The sequence below is a fragment of the Solanum stenotomum genome, chromosome 4, assembly GCF_019186545.1.
Source record: "Solanum stenotomum isolate F172 chromosome 4, ASM1918654v1, whole genome shotgun sequence".
Classification (NCBI taxonomy): Eukaryota; Viridiplantae; Streptophyta; class Magnoliopsida; order Solanales; family Solanaceae; genus Solanum; species Solanum stenotomum.
The window spans coordinates 4,913,259-4,930,819 of NC_064285.1; the positions used below are offsets into that span (position 1 = coordinate 4,913,259).

General features: G+C 33.3%; 3 protein-coding genes and 1 long non-coding RNA gene across 4 annotated transcripts in view; 2 read left to right on the plus strand and 2 right to left on the minus strand.

Annotated features, from left to right (window-relative positions):
* LOC125862381 (uncharacterized) overlaps positions 1-746 on the plus strand; it is a 3,623-nt gene extending 2,877 nt beyond the window's left edge. Inside the window, exon 3 of the long non-coding RNA XR_007446041.1 lies at positions 567-746. This is a non-coding gene — a long non-coding RNA (uncharacterized LOC125862381). The remainder of the gene's footprint in view (positions 1-566) is intronic.
* A 665-nt stretch (positions 747-1,411) lies between these two features.
* LOC125862379 (uncharacterized) lies at positions 1,412-2,440 on the plus strand. Its single transcript, XM_049542429.1, has 3 exons — positions 1,412-1,544; positions 1,587-1,747; positions 2,246-2,440. The coding sequence occupies exons 1-3, from the start codon at positions 1,412-1,414 to the stop codon at positions 2,438-2,440; spliced, it is 489 nt and encodes a 162-aa protein (XP_049398386.1).
* A 6,128-nt stretch (positions 2,441-8,568) lies between these two features.
* LOC125862017 (classical arabinogalactan protein 5-like) lies at positions 8,569-9,208 on the minus strand. The gene has a single exon (XM_049541983.1). It carries the CDS (start codon positions 9,145-9,147, stop codon positions 8,764-8,766), a length of 384 nt encoding a protein of 127 aa, XP_049397940.1. The 5' UTR covers positions 9,148-9,208; the 3' UTR covers positions 8,569-8,763.
* Positions 9,209-11,475: 2,267 nt separating this feature from the next.
* On the minus strand, positions 11,476-12,083 carry LOC125862016 (classical arabinogalactan protein 5-like). The gene has a single exon (XM_049541982.1). The coding sequence runs from the start codon at positions 12,014-12,016 to the stop codon at positions 11,633-11,635; it is 384 nt and encodes a 127-aa protein (XP_049397939.1). The 5' UTR covers positions 12,017-12,083; the 3' UTR covers positions 11,476-11,632.
* Positions 12,084-17,561: the final 5,478 nt, after the last annotated feature.

Genomic DNA, 17,561 nt, shown 5'->3' on the forward strand with positions numbered 1-17,561 from the left:
AAGATCTGAACTTAGGCACAGGACATGGACTGACTGTCATGTCAGATATGTAGAAGGTTAGGTAGTTTTTGTATTGTAGCTTGATCTCTTATTTTTTAATTTCTTATGTTGTTAATTCTTTTTAATTTTTGTGCTATAACTGTTTACATAGGGTCTTGTACCAACTTTATGTGAGTTGCTACCAGATAGTGAGCAGAGAAGGTGTGCTAGACATATCTGGTCCATCTGGCATCAAATATGGAGTGGTGAAGAAAGAAGGAACCAGTTCTGGAGATGTGCTAAGTCAAGTTTTGAAGTGAAATTTGAAGATGAGATGGATAAACTCAACAAATTAGGTAATAAAATTTGTGAGAACTTGTTGCATTATGAAAAACCTACTTGGTGCAAAACATATTTTAAGGAGCATTCTAAGTGTGACATTGTTGAAAACAATATGTGTGAAACTTTTAATTCTTGGATACTAGCTGCTAGACATAAGGCTATCATAACTATGTTAGAGGATATTAGACACAAGATAATGGACAGAAATATTGCAATGAGGCAATTTGATAAAACTTGGATCTCAGATATCTCTCATATGGCTAGACTAGTACTTGAAGAGAACAAAGATCTTGCTAGACTTTGTGAAGTTAGATTCAATGGTGATATTGGGTATGAAATCTTAGATGGTCAGTACAGGCATATTGTTGATATAAGGAAGAAGACATGTACATGTAGGACATGGCAATTGAGAGGCATACCATGTCAACGTGTTGTGCTTGCATATCAACACAAAGGCATAGAACCTGAACATGAAGTAGTGCATTGGTATAGGAAATAGACTTTCTTGAAGGCTTATAATCATTTCTACAGCCAATACCAAACATGAAAATGTGGCCTCACACTAATGGTGTAGTGATTGAACCTCCTGAACCAAAAGTCATGCCTGGTAGGCCACCATAGTGCAGAAGAAAAGGCAAAGAATGAGCCTAGGAAAAAGTATGGAAAGTTGTCCAAAAGAGGAGTAAAAATGACTTGCTCATTGTGTCATCAAGTAGGCCACAACAAAAAAGCTTATCCAACCATGATAAGTTATTATTCTCTTCTAATTCATCTACAATTAGCTTCAATTATTTAGAGTAATCAATTATTATTATTGTATTAATAGGCTGGGATGGGACAACCTGGAGGCTACCCAAGCAGGCAACCAAGCTCAAGCCAACCACTAGTGTTTAGCCAACCATCAAGCTCAAGCCATCCACCAGTGTTTAGCCAGCCATCAAGCTCAAGCTAGCCACCAGTGTTTAGCCAACCATCAAGCTCAAGCCATCCACCAGTGTTTAGCCAGCCATCAAGCTCAAGCCAGCCACTACTTTTTAGCAGACCATCAAGCTCAAGTCAATCACTAGTATTCAGTCAGCAAGGCAGTTCTATGTGTTTTGATTCTTCAGCTGTTAGAAGAGAGCAACAACCTGCTAAAAGCAGAGGCACAGGCAGAGGCACTGGCATTGGCAATGGTAGAGGCATTGGTAGAGGAACTGGTAGAGGCACTGGCAGAGGCACTGGTAGAGGCATTGATAGAGGAACTGGTAGAGGCACTAGCAGAGGCACTAGTAGAGGCATTGGTAAAGGCACCGGAGGTGTATCAAGTCAGCAACCTGATCAACCAAGGGCTATGGGAGATTCAATATCAACAGGAAGACAAAAAAGGACCAAGATTGTAGGATATGGCATCTATACAAATGCAAGTGGTAGTCAAACCTTTAATGTAAGTGTATACATAATTTTGTTCATTTCTTACTGTTAGGGTTTTGCCCTGATTTTCTTACCATAATTTAAGATTTATTTTTCCTTAAAGAAAAGACAAAACATTACCATAAATGTTTTTACTTTTCTTGAAAGGAAAAAATAATATTCTTTCATATTTGGTTTATTCTCTCCTTTTAGGACTCCTTTTCTAGTAGGAAAGGTTTTAGAACTCTATAAATATAGGTTTGTTTCTTCTAACACAAAAACAATAACATCCACAATGTAGTCGTTTAAGAGTCTTGTTTATGGGGAGATTTATTCTCTCTAAAGTTTCAATGTTTTTCTTTATATTAGTTTTGATATAATAATATTTTGATTTTTAGTATAAGTTTTTAATATCTGATTTATCAATCATATGATTTGCAAATAGTAAGCTTCCGCATGACGCTCAATTACCCTTCAGAACCCAACACTTACTTTACTATATAAAGTCTCATTTTAAGACATTTCTATGCAGCCTGGTACTTTAGGAGAAAGAGTTATCACTCCAGAAGTTTACAAGGATGCAGCTCCAACAAATATTGATATTGGTTATAAGACTCGAGGACTCAAGTGGAATGGTGGAGATGTTGTCATAGCTTCACAGTTGCAACGTATTAGTCAGTCAAGAAAAAACAAACGTGGAACATCTAGTGCACCAAAAAATGCCTAATTTCAGCAGAAAAATCACTTTTTGGATGTGTAATCAGCAGCAAAAACTTGTATTGACTGCTTTGAAATGTCTTTTGGTGTCTTTTAAGTACATTAACTTATTTGTGGTATTACTTTTAATTAGTTGTCATGGATTGGTATGTTTGATTAGAGCTCACTAGAGCAAATTAATGGTATGAATGATCAGTTTTTACTGTGTTGATTTATGTTGTTCTAGAACTCATTAGTCTAATTGATAGTGAAAGTGTTCGAGAATAATTGTGTTTTACTTCAAGTCATTTGAACACATTAGAAAACAAATGACACTAACACACAGTTTGTCTTCATTCCTTCAATCAAAATCATTACAATAAGAACACAATTGAAGGCATTTACAATAGAAAAGCCGATCAAAATTGCCCTCATAGAGAACACTACAATCTACCATACATACTTTTATGAAGAAATCTAGTAGAAGATAAATTAACCAACTAAGATCATTTTGTTACATAAATCCAAGTAGACAATATCACCCCTACGACAATGCATATCATCCATACTTTTCTTGATCGATTCCTCTCCAATTCATATGTATTTACTCTTTTCAACAAACCCCATATCACCCTCCTAGCTTGAGCCGACATTTCATCATCATACCATCGAAAATATCCACATCCACCTCGTGCCTACAAAACTAAAGAAAAAATTGAATTACAAATAAGGTGATTTTTTACTATATTGGACAATAAAATGAATTACCTTTGAAGTTTTGCAACAAAGGAACCTACGTCCAGGGTTGGATTGCGTCCATGAGGTCTTCATTTTCACAACAACCCTACATTGACATAGCACATTTGTAGTTGATAAAGAAGAAATCGATGAAGTAGATAACTTCGACATTGGAACTTGATGATTAAGAAGAAATCAATAAAGAAGAGATATATTCTAATGAGCTAAAGAGGAGAAATAATGATGAAGAGAAACAAAAGAGGAGAAATAAGAGAAGAAGGGGAGAAATTAGGGTTAAAGGGGGGAAGAAGATCGTTGGTGGGTGTTGACACCCAATTTTGACCCCCCTTCTTCTAATTTATTGTTTTCAAGCTTCTAATTTAATAACGTATAAAATAATCCTTTTTTCACAACTATTTTTACTACTACGACTATATATCGTCTAAAATTATTAGTTTTATTATCAAAATTACTAATATTACTTTTACACCTCTTTTCTTAAATAATCAATGTCGTCATCTTATTTCTAGTTTCCTATTTATTTAATTAATTATAAGTCAATATTTTATAAATATATTTTATATTAGCGATATTTTTATTATGTAAATTTTTAGTTGCTATCATATCATAATATATATTATATTACTCCCTCCGTCCCTATTTACTTGTCCATATTTCCTTTTTTAGTTGTCCCTATTTAGTTGTCCATTTTGACAAATCAAGAAAGGACAACAAATTTTTTCCTATTATACCCTTATTTACACTTCTTGAAAATTGTAAAAGTGTATGTTGTTTCCCTCCAATTTATTTCACTTGAATTCAAATAAGTGATTGTAATTTTGAAGTGAAAAGTTGTCATAAGGGTAAAATTGTAACTTCACTGTGCTAATCATTGTTGCCTTAATCTGTGTGTCATTTCTAAAGTGGACAACTAAAAAGGGACGGAGGGAGTAGTTATTAAGTTAGAAGCCCAAAATAATATAAAAGAAGAAAGGAAATTCTAAGAAGTTCGGCCCAAAGGCCTTAAACCAAATCAAAAGCATTTAGCCCTTTATCTTATATCAAAGGCAGCCCAAAAGCAAGCCCAAATCAACGTTTCGTTCGTCAGGCGAATATCAGACCCAAAATCAAATTAGGTCATCTTTCTATGTCAATGCATCGTTCCTCTTCTCCATTTTTGGCTAAAACTCCAGCCATCTTTAGCGATTAACAGAAGCTCATCTCTCCATTTTCGTGCAAATCTTGAATACCCCACGAATTTTCTCACCTTTCTCTCTCCGTTGGCAGATTTGGTCAACATAAGAGGCCAAAGGACCTTCTGCGATTTCTGATGAAAGCTCAGAGACAGATTTTTGAATTTAAACGACTCTTTGATCCTTGAAATCCCGCCTAAATGTTTAGCCAATAACCCTAGTTCATTCATATAAATATTAGCATACTGCACTGATTTTAGGGAGGTTATTTTTCAGTCTCAATAGCATCTTAAGCGACTTCTTGTTTGCTCTAAATATCGCCCTTATTCTTTTTCGGTCTCGTCCAGCACTCAGGTTTCAAGCCTGCTAGAGTTCATATTGGTTCGAATATAGACCTTTGATCGCAACTCCCGTTCACTGCCCTGCAACAGGTGATATTCGCCTCCTCCTCCTTTCTGTTTTCTCCGTTACTTAATCAAAATATTTTTCTTGTTACACTATTAGAATGCTATATATATCAAAAGTGATTTATGCTTAGCATAACTGCAGTAAAAGTGATATTTGCATTCCTTTCTCTATGTTTTATTTTGTTTCGTTTCTGTTGCTATTGATTGGTAAATTATTGGGCTTATTTTGAGAAAGTTATGAATCGAGAATAGCCCTTTGCTTTCATTTTGACCTCTGCTCTCGTTTTAGCCACAATAAGTGGACCCTTCTGTGTATATATCTTTGTTTAGTTGGAGTCATTTAGAGGTCCAAAATCGTGTTCTTTTTTATTTAGCCACTTTGAATTAAAAGAACGACGGGAAGAGATAGTCATATGAAATCAGTTTGTCTTTCTGTGTGAACCGTTAATTTGGTGTCTCTGTATAATGAGAAATGTGCAGCTCGTTTTCCTTATATAGAAGCTTTGTTCAAATTAGATTTATTGTTGTTTACTTAGTGTGAAATTTTGAGCAGATTCTGTACATTCTTAATATAAAAAATGTAAAGAGTTACTGCTATAGGCTTTGTTTTAAAATTTGGACTTTGCCAAAAATAAGCTTAGGTTTTTGGTCTCTTTATTAGTCAAATCATGTGCACATATTTTATTTGCCTCAGTTCAAATAATAGCAGGTAATAACATTTCAAAGTCTTGGTTACTTCATCTATTTGGATGGTGTATTTGTTGTGTGACTTTATTCGTTTGTGATTTATTTATCATTTAAAGTTGATTGTTTCACTAATTTCCTTACTCGCTTTTTATTTGCATGAACACTTCGGGAGCTAAATGGAATCTTCATGAAAGACTCTCACCGCCGTATAGTCTCATTCCACCGCTAGACTATGAAAATGTGCACCCACTCCTTCACGTTGCATCCCTTGCCTCCTCAAAACTCATATTGAGTGAGACAATGAGGAAATGCAAAAATACTCTACTATATTTTAGTGGTTTTGTGTTATATTTTGCTTCAAACGATTGTTGTGTTTTGCTTGTCTTATGTTTGATATTATTATGTGCAATCGCTTATTTAATTTATCTTTAGATTACTACTTTAGAATATCTATGCCTTTAGATGGGGTGATTGGGATGATTCCGAAAGAGTTTTTTTTTTTTAAGTTGATTAATTTTCCTTTATTTTATTTTATTTGAATAAGTCTTTAATTTTTCTCTTAAAATCAATCGGCTTTCTCAAATACAAGGCAAATGTTTAAAAAAAAAACTAGTAAAAGCAATCTGGGTTTCTTTCAATTTAATGTAAGAGTTGTTCAATTTTCTAACCTTAGTAGTATGTTTGGAAATTAACAAGGGCTCGAGCATATTTCCGAATAAAAAATGAAGTTTCTGATCCATTTTTTCTTTTAAATAAATCTTGATCTTTGTCTAAAATTATAGTGTGTTTTTTTTTACTACTGATTTTACAAATTTAATTTTGTTAAATCTAAAAGGCATGTATAATTGAAATAGATTTGTTATATGAGTGCAAGTGTTGCTTTACCAATCTTACGTAGAAAGTGCATAAGCATCACATTCCTCTTAATTTCAGCAATTGCAATTTAGCTCATTTTTTATATACAATGAAATATTTTCAATGCTATATTTTCTAATCAAATGCTAATTTTAATTTACCTGAGTTTGACCATTAATTTCAAATTAAAAAAATATTTTCTCGCTTAACTACTTGACTTTTCGAAATCTTTAGCGCTCAATTTTAGCTTTATATATTTTTTTTTAACCTAAGTTTGGTCGGTTAACTGTTTTTTACGGATCTTATAGGATGCCTTATACCTTCCCTTTAGGATAAAATAGAACTCTTATCTAGAATCTTTTTAAGTTAGTAGACCTTAATTGAAGTCAATCTTAGTATTACTTAGTTAAATATTTAGGTGTCCTAATTCACTTTAATAATTAGGTGGCGACTTCTTAAGTTAGTTAATAATTTGGAAATCACCAATATGTTGTACACGTTTTGCCCTCGAGTTAAAATGCGGTATAATAGTGGGTGGTTCAGCATCTACATCAACGACTTTAAAGTGTCTTCACACGCTCAAATGACGTGAGATCACATTTGGTTCCACATCAGCCAATGGTGTTTAAAAGGAACAAATTATGGGTGGTTCAATGATTCAATAGGAAAATGGTGTAGTTGAGGTACCTAGGGGAAAAACCCAACAAGTTTAGGGATCTATTTATGTATTTGGCCTATTATTAATTATAGGCTTAAGTCATCGTCGGCCCCTTAAAGTTGTCCTCATAATTCACTTAGACGCCTTATCTAAGATTTGTTCCAATTGAACATCTTCATTAATTAAAAAATATACCTATTGAACACTTTTTGACAATCAACTAAAAATAGAGAGTGAGTGGCATACACTCGCGAATGACATGGCACAATAACCAATTAAAAAAAGACATGTGGCATTGACACATAATAACAATTAAAAAAAAATTAGAAAAAAAAAACTATGTTTTAGCCCAAAAAGAAAAGGCAAATAAAAAGAAAAAACCTTTCTTCCTCATTTCTCTTTTCGCCAGAGCACTCACCCACCTCGTCTCCATAAGCACAGAGCTATCGTAGCTAAAATCGCAAACATTCCGAGAATCATTACTCTCACTTTTCTTTTCTCTCAATTCATACAAGTACACCTGCCCCCTCTCCTTTATCCTAAAACCCATCAACATTGTAGTGCCATTTCTCCCAATCTCACTTTCTTGTTTAAACGTCAACTCAGATTCGTATATTTCTTTTCTTCTTCTATGTTGTGAGTTCTTTAGAGTTTGAATTCTTTAACAATTTTAAAGAAAATAATTTCAGATTCGTATTAGTCTTGCCGAAAAAATGGAGTTTCGCCGGAATTGTTTTTGATAGAATTTGATTTTTATTTTTTTGATGGAATTCTCTTTTCAACAAAAAAATCAAGGAAAAAAATGTTGAACCAAAACAAAGCGCAAAAAATCTTTTAAAATAGACTGGAGAAGACGAGTACTCTGATTCTCTAACGAAGAACTGGTAAAGGGCGATGTTGTTTTTCTTTTTTGATTAAGAGATAATTAAACTCAGGTCTACTATCGACGCCGCAGCGACAGCTGCCATTACTGTCGGGAAATGGACAAAGTCAAAAACAAAAAGAAAAGCCTAACCCAGAAGGTCAATTCTGATTAAGCCTAGACAGTTGCTCATAAAACCAGAGATCTTTCTACCACCATCTCCTTATACGAATCCGCTATTTCATAACCCTCAACGCCTTTCCAATAACCATTTCAACACTTTTCTTTACATCTGCTCTAAATCTTTTTCAGACCCATCAGGAAAAAAAAAGTTATTATTATTAGTTATTTAATTAAAGTATCCAGGTTTCAAAAAATTATAAAATTAACTAAAAAAATAAAAAATAAATAAAAATGGGATCTCTTCACGCGCCCAAGGGCAGTGAAGTACACTTATACTTGCCACATAAGCATTTTGTGTTTAATAAGTATATGTTTTGAGCAATTTAAGTGTTCAATAGGTATAAGTCCTGGTTGAGGTGTCTAAGTGAATTCTGCGGACAACTTTAAAGGGTTGTGGGTGACTTAAGCCTTAATTATATAGAGATTTTAGAAATCAAGTTTGTCTTTCTGAAAAAAAATATGAATTAATTGCGGTTGTGTTGGTTTAGGCGTGTAATCTACTAATCTATAATAATTCATTCGAATAAATATTTTTTGCTTTATATTGTATGCTTTGCTTATTCAAAGAACACAAAGTTAAAACGGAAATGAGAAACATAATGCTCTCCATAAATAAACAAAGAATCCCGTAATAATATTTAACAATAAAAATATAATACAAATAAATCAATCAATAGCTGTAGTGAAACTATATCTAAACCATAAATAAAAGCGTGAACTCATCAATTCCGGCGAATGAAGAAAATGCGAAATATCTCACAGATCAGAGATTTAAAGCATCAAAGCAGCAGCAAAGACAGCAACAACAGCAGATCCGGCGACGGCGACTCTGTTCAAGGAAGCAGAGTTTGGAGATTCAGTAGGAGAACCTCCGGGAGCAGCGGCGATTGATGGAGGAGAAGCAGCACCGGAAGGAGACGACGACGGAGTCTCGGTAGTTGGTGGAGCTGGTGGAGATGCCAATGGAGAAGATGCAGTAGTAGGAGCATTTGCAGGAGCAGAGACAGGTGGTGTTGATGTAGTTGAAGGAGGAGTCGCCACCGGTGACGGCGAACTCTTCGGAGAAGCTGCCGGAGATGCTCCCGGTGCTTGTGCGAAAGCAGATCCGGCGATAAACGCCAACATTAGAGCAATGATCACCTTTGAGTATGCCATTTTTGCTTTTAAGACAAAAGTAGAAAAAGCACAAACAGAGAGGAGGAAATGGAAATGTGAGTGGTGATTTGTGAATACTTTTGATTTTGAAGAGAAGGAGAAGAGAAGAGTGTATTTATAGGTGGGAAAATGAATATTTAGATTAGTAGTAAGTCGGTTTAGAATTGAAAATAGCACTCGTAACAACTCAACGACAGAAGATATGACTGAGTCCAAGCTGGTTACATTTTTGTTTTGCGTGTGAAGAGATAAATTATTCTAACAAAAAATTGTTTGAATATTTCTTTGTACAACTACTTTTCAAATTTGATTTCTTATTAAATTTTGAATCTAAATTATTAGCAAACAGATATGGTTTCCATTACGATTGGTTTTCTTTTCTTCAAAATTTCACCATCGAGAAAGAGGGATAAGATTGTGCATATATTATCTTGGAAAAATGATCAAAAATGTCTTTAAATTATGTGAAAGAAATAAAAATGTCTTCCGTTTATAATTTAGATAAAAAATGTTCTTACCGTCAATATTTTAGTTCAAAAATGCCCTTAAACTATGTGAAGGATCAAAAATGTCATTCATTTGTAGTTTGGTTCAAAATGCTCTTGACGTCAATATCTTGGTCCAAAAATACGCTTATTGTTATTTAATGGGCCAAAAATGCTCATTTTTCAAATAAATATATAATTATTTTCTTTTTAACACATTCTTTTTCTAATAATATTTTTTTAAAAAAAATTAGCAAATGTTTATCTTATTTCAATTCATAAAAAAAAGTAAAAAATGAAAATATTTCTTATTTTATTATCATTATTTTTTATCGTTATATAAATATAGATTAATAATGGATATACTATGATCTTATATATATGACATATATTATTTGTCGAAAGGGTACATGAAGTTATTCTATTTTAATTACTAAAATGTGATTAAGAAGAAACAAATATTTCCTACATTTTTATTTGTTAAAGTGATTTTAGAAGAACAAGAATAGTATTCTTTAATAATATTTTTATTATGAAGAAGCTGTGTTTAAAAAGAAAAAAATATATATATTTATTCAAAAAATGACATTTTTGACCCATTTTACAACTGTAGGGACATTTTTTACCAAAGCATTGACTGCAAGTGCATTTTGAACCAAAATATTGACGGTAAGGGCATTTTTGAGCCAAACTATAAACGGATGGCATTTTTGTTCCTTTCACATTGTTTAATGGCATATTTGATCCTTTTCTCGATTATCTTCTTCAAATTTTACTTATAAATTATAAAGTTAAAATTCATAAATACACTTAAACTATCCTCATTTTTTAGTTTTACACCTATATTATTTGGAGCGTGAGAAACACACATGAAATATCACTCATAATGAGTTAACGAGATTACTTCAGGAAGAGTTAACATGATGCATATATGTTATTACTTATTAGTGAAAGACATAACACTTATTGATGAGACACGGGACAAAGTTTATAATAGGTTGGAGGTTTCGATACAAATTTTAGAGTCCAAAATATTTAAGTTGAGCATGACCAAAATAAAATATGGATACAAATTCAGTGTTGCATTGGATGAAGCTGACATAAAAGTAAGACTTGCCATACAAACTATTTCTATGAGAGAGTTTTAAGTATCTTGAATTTGTAATTCAAGAAAGTAGGGACATCAATGATGATATCACACATTGCATTGGGGTTGACATGGATGAAATGGAGAGTTGCCTCTTGTGTGATAATAAGATACTACCTAAACTTGAAGGTAAGTTTTACAGAATGATGGTTAAACCGGTCTTTTCGTATAGAGTGGAATGCTTAAGATGCATGTTGTGAAGATGAGAATGTCGAGATAAATGTGTGGATATACTAAAAGTGACAAAATTAGAAATAAGGTCATTTAGGAGAAGGTGGGAGTAGCTTTTGTGACGGACAAGAAGTGGAAAGTAAAATTGAGATGAAATAGACATGCGCAAACGCACAATATGGCGGTGCAAGAGGCTGATGTAGGAGATACACATAGGATTAGAGGTACACCGGAAAATATATTGAAAAAAGATATTTAGACAAGACATGATACAACTTCATATTATCAAAAATATCTAAATAGAAAAGAGTAAAAATATCACATATTAGCATAGAAGATTAGTAGGGATAGAGTTTGTATCGTCTTACTTTTGTTATCTATTGTCATACTCATATATTGTGTATTATATTTTATCATACTATTTTACTTTCTTTTGGTTATGTTAATTGTTGTTAATAAATTCCTCATAGCTCAAAGAGGAATAAACAGAGGGACGACCACACAAAACAAAGTACAACGAGGAAATGAAAAAGAGGAAATCATAATCATAATGCTTTCCATAAATAAATAAAGAATTCTATAATAGTATTCAACAATAACAATATAATACAAATAAATCAACTACACTAACTCCATCAATTCCGGCGAATGAAAAATGCAAAATATTTCACAGATCATAGATTTAAAGCATCAATGCAGCAGCAAAGATAGCTACAACAGCAGATCCAGCAACGGCGACTCTGTTCAAGGAAGCAGAGTTAGGAGATTCAGTAGGAGAACCTCCGGGAGCGGCGGCAATAGATGGAGGAGAAGCAGCACCGGAAGGAGACGACGCCGGAGTCTCGGAAGTTGGTGGAGCTGGTGGAGATGCCAATGGAGAAGATGCAGTAGTAGGAGCATTTGCAGGGGCAACAATAGGTGGTGTTGATGTTGTAGGAGGAGGAGTCGCCACCGGTGCCGGAGAACTCTTCGGAGAAGATGCCGGAGATGGTCCTGGTGCTTGTGCGAAAGCAGATCCGGCGATTAATGCCAACATTAGAGCAATGATTACCTTTGAGTGTGCCATTTTAGTTTTTAAGAGAAATGTAGAAGAAGCACAAACAGAGGAGGAAATGTTAAATATGATTTGTGAATACTTTTTTTATTTTGAAGAAAAGGAGAAGAGAAGAGTGTATTTATATGTGGGAAAATGAAGATTTAGATTAGTAGTAAGTCGGTTTAGAATTGAAAAAAGCACTCGTAATTAGTAGTTGACAACTCAACCACAGAAGATGTGACTGAGTCCAAGCTGGTTACGCTTTTGTTTGCGTGTGAAGAGATAAATTATTCTAACAAAAAACTGTTTGAATATTTCTTTGTACAACTACTTTTCAAATTTGATTTCTTATAAAATTTTGAATATAAATTATTAGCAAAAAAATATGGTTTTTGTTATAAAATATTATAGTGTGGATGTCCACTACATCAAGAAGTTACTCTCATTCATTATCTCCATTACTTTCCTTTATTATGAAGATAATCATAATCTCCAACTTTATAACTATTATTGTTGTAACCTTTCACTTTCATAACCTCTGCCATTATATTCATGTTAATGTCATGTTTATGACTAACCTTTTCTATACCTCTAGGTTACACTATAAATAGAGGCATAAGGGTTCATATTGTATACACTTGAAGATTTGGTAAATACTTTGAAGAGTTGGAATAATAAGAAAAGATCTCATCTCTTGTCTCCCTATTTCTATTGCTTTCATCTTCTATATTTCTTGTCTTATTTTGCTTTAATTTTACAACACATTATCAGCACGAGTTGCTCATTCTCCGTCAAGAATCAATGGTAGATATTTCTTGATTTTTATGAATTATCCTAGTAATTCTTCATGCAAGGTATACTTCATATCCTAAATATTATTTAATTTGTACTAACAAAGCTTGTTTTGTGGTTATTTTAAAATGGTTAGTAAATTATGTTAAATCTTCGTAACAATATTGAGAAGGAATGTTAAAAAGTTTTAATTCATTTTAACATGAGACTTTTACATGATTCCAACATGTTGTTCTAATGAATTGATTTTGTTCATTTTTCTTATGTTTTAAGTCAAATTCAGATTGTATTTGTGGGTTTCAATATTTATTTGTTGGTAACGCTTTGATTTATTAAGACAATGATTGAGCGTAAGATGATGAATTCAAGTTTCATCGCATCAGGTGGGTAAGACATTGAGTTAAAGTCTCGGTGCGTCATGATAATAATACGTTGGGTTCAAGTCCCATTGATTTATGGGCTAAGGATTCCTTATATGGACAAGACATTGGGTTTAAGTCATAATGCACTATAGTGATAATATGATGATGACTAAGGCAAAATGATGAACTTTTGGTGAAAAGTCATGAAATCCACCCAATTGATTTGCTCCATTCTCTTATGTGAATGTGGTAGTAGTGAATAATATGTCTAAAAGATGACAAGTGATTTAATGTATGAATATAGGCGTGGTAAAATGTTAATGGTTATCATTATGGTAATTAAAAGGAAGAACAACATGAGTTCTTAAGATGATCCTTCAAAATGTGAAGGTAATTTTTATCCATTAAAGTGGTATGAAAAGTTATTGGCCACATTATTGTTGGTGCAACCCAATTCGAAAAGTTTTGTGAACCCTCCATCAAAATAAAGGAATACAAAGTGGTAGTACATTTGACCTCTTAAAGTGACGTTGAGGTGAGTCACATAAATTTGATAAATGCGAAAGCATGACAATCAGTGGCGGAGCCAGAATTTTCAATAAGGGGGTTCAAAATCTAAAAAAATAGACACACGAAGTAGGCGAAGGGGATTCGACATCTACTATATATACCTAAAAAAATTATTTTAACCATGTATAAATCATATAATTTTTCGTCGAAGGGGGTTCGGATGAACCCCCTCATATTCAGTGGCGGACCCAGGATTTTCGTTCAGGGGGTTCGAAAAATAAAAGTATAAACATGAAATAAGGGTTTGAAAATGGAAACCTTGAATTCTTATGGGTTTAAAACCAAACTTTTAGCACATTTTTTAAAGTAAAAAAAAAAAACTAAAAAAATAGAGCTGAAAATTAAAAAAAAAATTGAAACTGAATAAGAAAAAAATAAAACGCTTTCACTGGGATTCGAACTAGTGACGTACATCATAATTTTGGGGGTACTTGCAACTGCGCCATCAGTTTATCTTTGCTATTGAGGGGGTTCAAAATATATATATCTACAGAAATATAGAAAATTTACCTTATATATGCCGTGTAATTTTTTGCCGAAGGAGTTCGGGTGAACCCCCTGGATACAACGTGGGTCCGCCCCTGCTCATAATAGGGTGGCTCCGCCACTGATGACAATGAGTTTCTAATAAAAACTTGTGGAGCATGTTAAAATGATTATGGTCCATTTCTTAAAGAAAATGTGACTTGTGTTCTTATGGATAAGAACATGTTCATGTATTGTTGAATAAATGTCACATTTCACCTCTACGAGAGGTTTGAGAGATTGAAAAGAAATATTTTGCTATAAATGGTCATTTAGTCATATACTTTAAGTACTACACAAATATTGTGGTATGTTAAATTATGAACTATTGAAGCACAAATGAAAGTAATAATTCATTCCTATAAAGGTTATGGCCATGACCAAAATAAATATTGTTGTGTGGCAACACAAATTTGTCATTGGTTGTCAAGAAATAAGTCTTGCATGTGATAATTTTTACCATGACAATAATAATAATTTTCTTCTTGAAGGAAATGGTCACCATAAGAATGGCATTGTGAAATTTGTGGTAGTACACAAAATTAATTGAGAGCTCCGCAAGGGATAATTTGTTACTATTCGGAGGAATGAAATTGTTCATAATATTGGGGTTGTATTAAGTCTCAAAAGAAACTTTTTAAGTTTCGGAAGAATTGAAAAGAAAAAAATATTATATTGAGACTATAAATTATGAGAAGATTTAATATCTTCAAATTACTACAATCAAAGTGAGTTATAAATATTTACGTATAAGATTACCCATTTTTTTCCCGTTGTTTGTTGTATACAAATATGGGCATGATGATGGAATCACATGCAAAAGTAAACTAGAAGTTTACTAGAATAAAGGGAAAATACATTAAAAAAAAAAAACCCTGAACTTGTCCGCATAACTTACTTTAGCACTGTAACTTTTTGGGTAATTATTTACCCCCCTTAACTCATTTCAAGTGAATTTAATACCTCCTTAATTGATGATATGACAAGAAAAGTGTGATCACTCTCCCAAACTCGCGTGAAAAGGGGAAAAAGTAATTAAAAAGCTGACCAAATTTCAATTTCATTAATTTTTTCATTTTTCTCTCTCCACCTTTCATCTTGTTCACAAAGTCATCGTATGCCACCATGAAATTAATCATTTCTCCATTCCTCTTCCTCCATCCCCACCCCCACCTCTTCGATTCCACTAGAATAAAAAATGAAAAAAAAAAGCATTTTGATTTCCTCGAAAAGGACAAAAAGTTGGTCGAAGGTGTCTATTGCGTGGTTAAAGAGAGCGGAAGTACTATACCTTAACACTCTAAGGCGGGTGTTCAGTTCATGAGGAAATAAAATTGTTCGTACCGATGGTGTTTGTGGTGGGTATTGTGGAGTTGATGAAGGTATTGGGTAAAACCATTCATATTCATTTCGATGTGGTGTTTGTGGCGGATCTAATTACCTGCACACGTTTTCATTCTCACCACCATTTCATTCTTCTCTCACTATTCTTCAATCTTTTATATAAATTTGTTTTCAGACGTCTATTATGGCCAAATTCTGTTGACATCATTGATGTTTGCGATGTGTATTGATGTATTTTGAAATTGACAACGATAACTGGTATTTTGAGTTGATTTCAATGGTGGTGGTGTTAAGAAATATGAAATTAACGGTGATAGAGGCAATACAACTGTTGGTGATGAGTATTGTAGAGTTGATGGCGGCTGGTGATATTGTTATCGGCGATGGATATTGTGGAGTTAATGGTTGTGATAATGGTGTAGGTAGTGGTGAAAATGTTGTGAATTTGATGGCGGCGGTAATGGAGGAACAAAGCGAGGAGTAGTTGGTGAATGGTGGTGCACTGTGAAATCTACGGTGGTGGAATGTGAGGGACAATAAGGGTTGGGGTGGGTGGTTTTTTATTTTTTTTAAAATGTGTAAAAATAATTTTCTTGACACGTAGAGGTGCGTGTAGCACACCTACTTTTACAATTGTGGTTCTAAACTTCTGGGGATATTAAATTCAGTTGAAATGAGTTAAGGGGGGTAAATAATTACTCGTAAAGTTACAGTGCTAAAGTAAGTTATGCGGACAAGTTCAGGGTTTTTTTTATGTATTTTCTCTAGAATAAATATCAATTGGCATAATCGATTGGCCATTCCGATTCAAATGTGATGCAAAAGAAATTGAGAATTCATGTTGGAAGAAATAAAATATTCTTCAAGAATTCTCTTGTGTTGCTTGTTCTCATGATAAAATGATCATTGTACCAGCTAAGCTTGGGATTGTATCCCCTGAAATTATTTGAAACATATAAAAAGGTGAATATGGACCCGTTCACTTGCCATGTGGACCGCTTACTATTATGATTTAATAGGTGCATTTACGGTATGGTCACATGTGCATTTGTATCAACTTACAAATTGGTTTTGTAAGGTTGTTTGCTCATATTGTTAAATTAAGAGCACAGTTCCAAACTATAAAATTATGTTGATAATACTGGTTGGTATAGCAGAAATTGTTTGCCTCCAATTATAGCTACACCACTAATTATGAGATCAAATCTCTCAAATAAAATTTGGTATGAGATGAATTTATTTAACATGTATGTATCAAGCCAACAAGGTTCTCCCATCAGATTTAGTTCAGGGTGAGGAACCAAATAATTTCCATCTAAAAATTTGATGTGTGCACATATGATTTTATTGCTCCACCACGCACAAAGATGGATCCCCAAATGAGGTTGGGGGTAAATGCTAGATTTCCTAACATTAGGGGGAGATATGTTTAGCAGTTAAAAATTATGTGTGGGGTGAATTATCTAGATCCTCGTTAAAAAAATGTGAACTTGAAATTCAAGAGATAATTCATTTGCAAAATGTTGTAAATAATTTAACAGATGTATTTGTTGACCCAATATTTTAATTAAGCTGCAAATGCTCCAATAAATAGTCCTTGAAGCACAAAGTCTATGGTACACCAGAAGTGTGATAGACCAATCGATTCCAAACGTAAAACTCTTTGAGGAAGGAGAGGAGCAAATTATCAAAATGATCATGATAATGAGGTAAGTGTTTTGAAAGAACACTATGACATAACACTTCATAAAACCTTGGCAAAAGTTTAGGTACATGAAAATGATGAAAAATGAAGAGATCTCGAGAAGTTATGTCGTATTGGAATCGATATCAAAATGACCATCGACGGTATCTTTGATATGAAGTAGCACTCAATGCTATAAATGGTTACGAGGATCTTAAATTTGAATCTGTCATATAGTGTGGACAGATAAATGATTGGCACTATTCAAGTATATTTTGTTTCACTTAGAAAAGTGATG

Bases quoted from the DNA above. Each gene is read 5' to 3' on its own strand.
- LOC125862379 (XM_049542429.1), top strand. From the start codon at position 1,412: ATGTGTTTTGATTCTTCAGCTGTTAGAAGAGAGCAACAACCTGCTAAA. The intron at 1,545-1,586 runs GTAGAGGCATTG...GCACTAGCAGAG, and splicing joins AGGCACTGGCAGAGGCACTG to GCACTAGTAGAGGCATTGGT. The intron at 1,748-2,245 runs GTAAGTGTATAC...ATTTCTATGCAG, and splicing joins GTGGTAGTCAAACCTTTAAT to CCTGGTACTTTAGGAGAAAG.
- LOC125862017 (XM_049541983.1), bottom strand. From the start codon at position 9,147: ATGGCATACTCAAAGGTGATCATTGCTCTAATGTTGGCGTTTATCGCC.
- LOC125862016 (XM_049541982.1), bottom strand. From the start codon at position 12,016: ATGGCACACTCAAAGGTAATCATTGCTCTAATGTTGGCATTAATCGCC.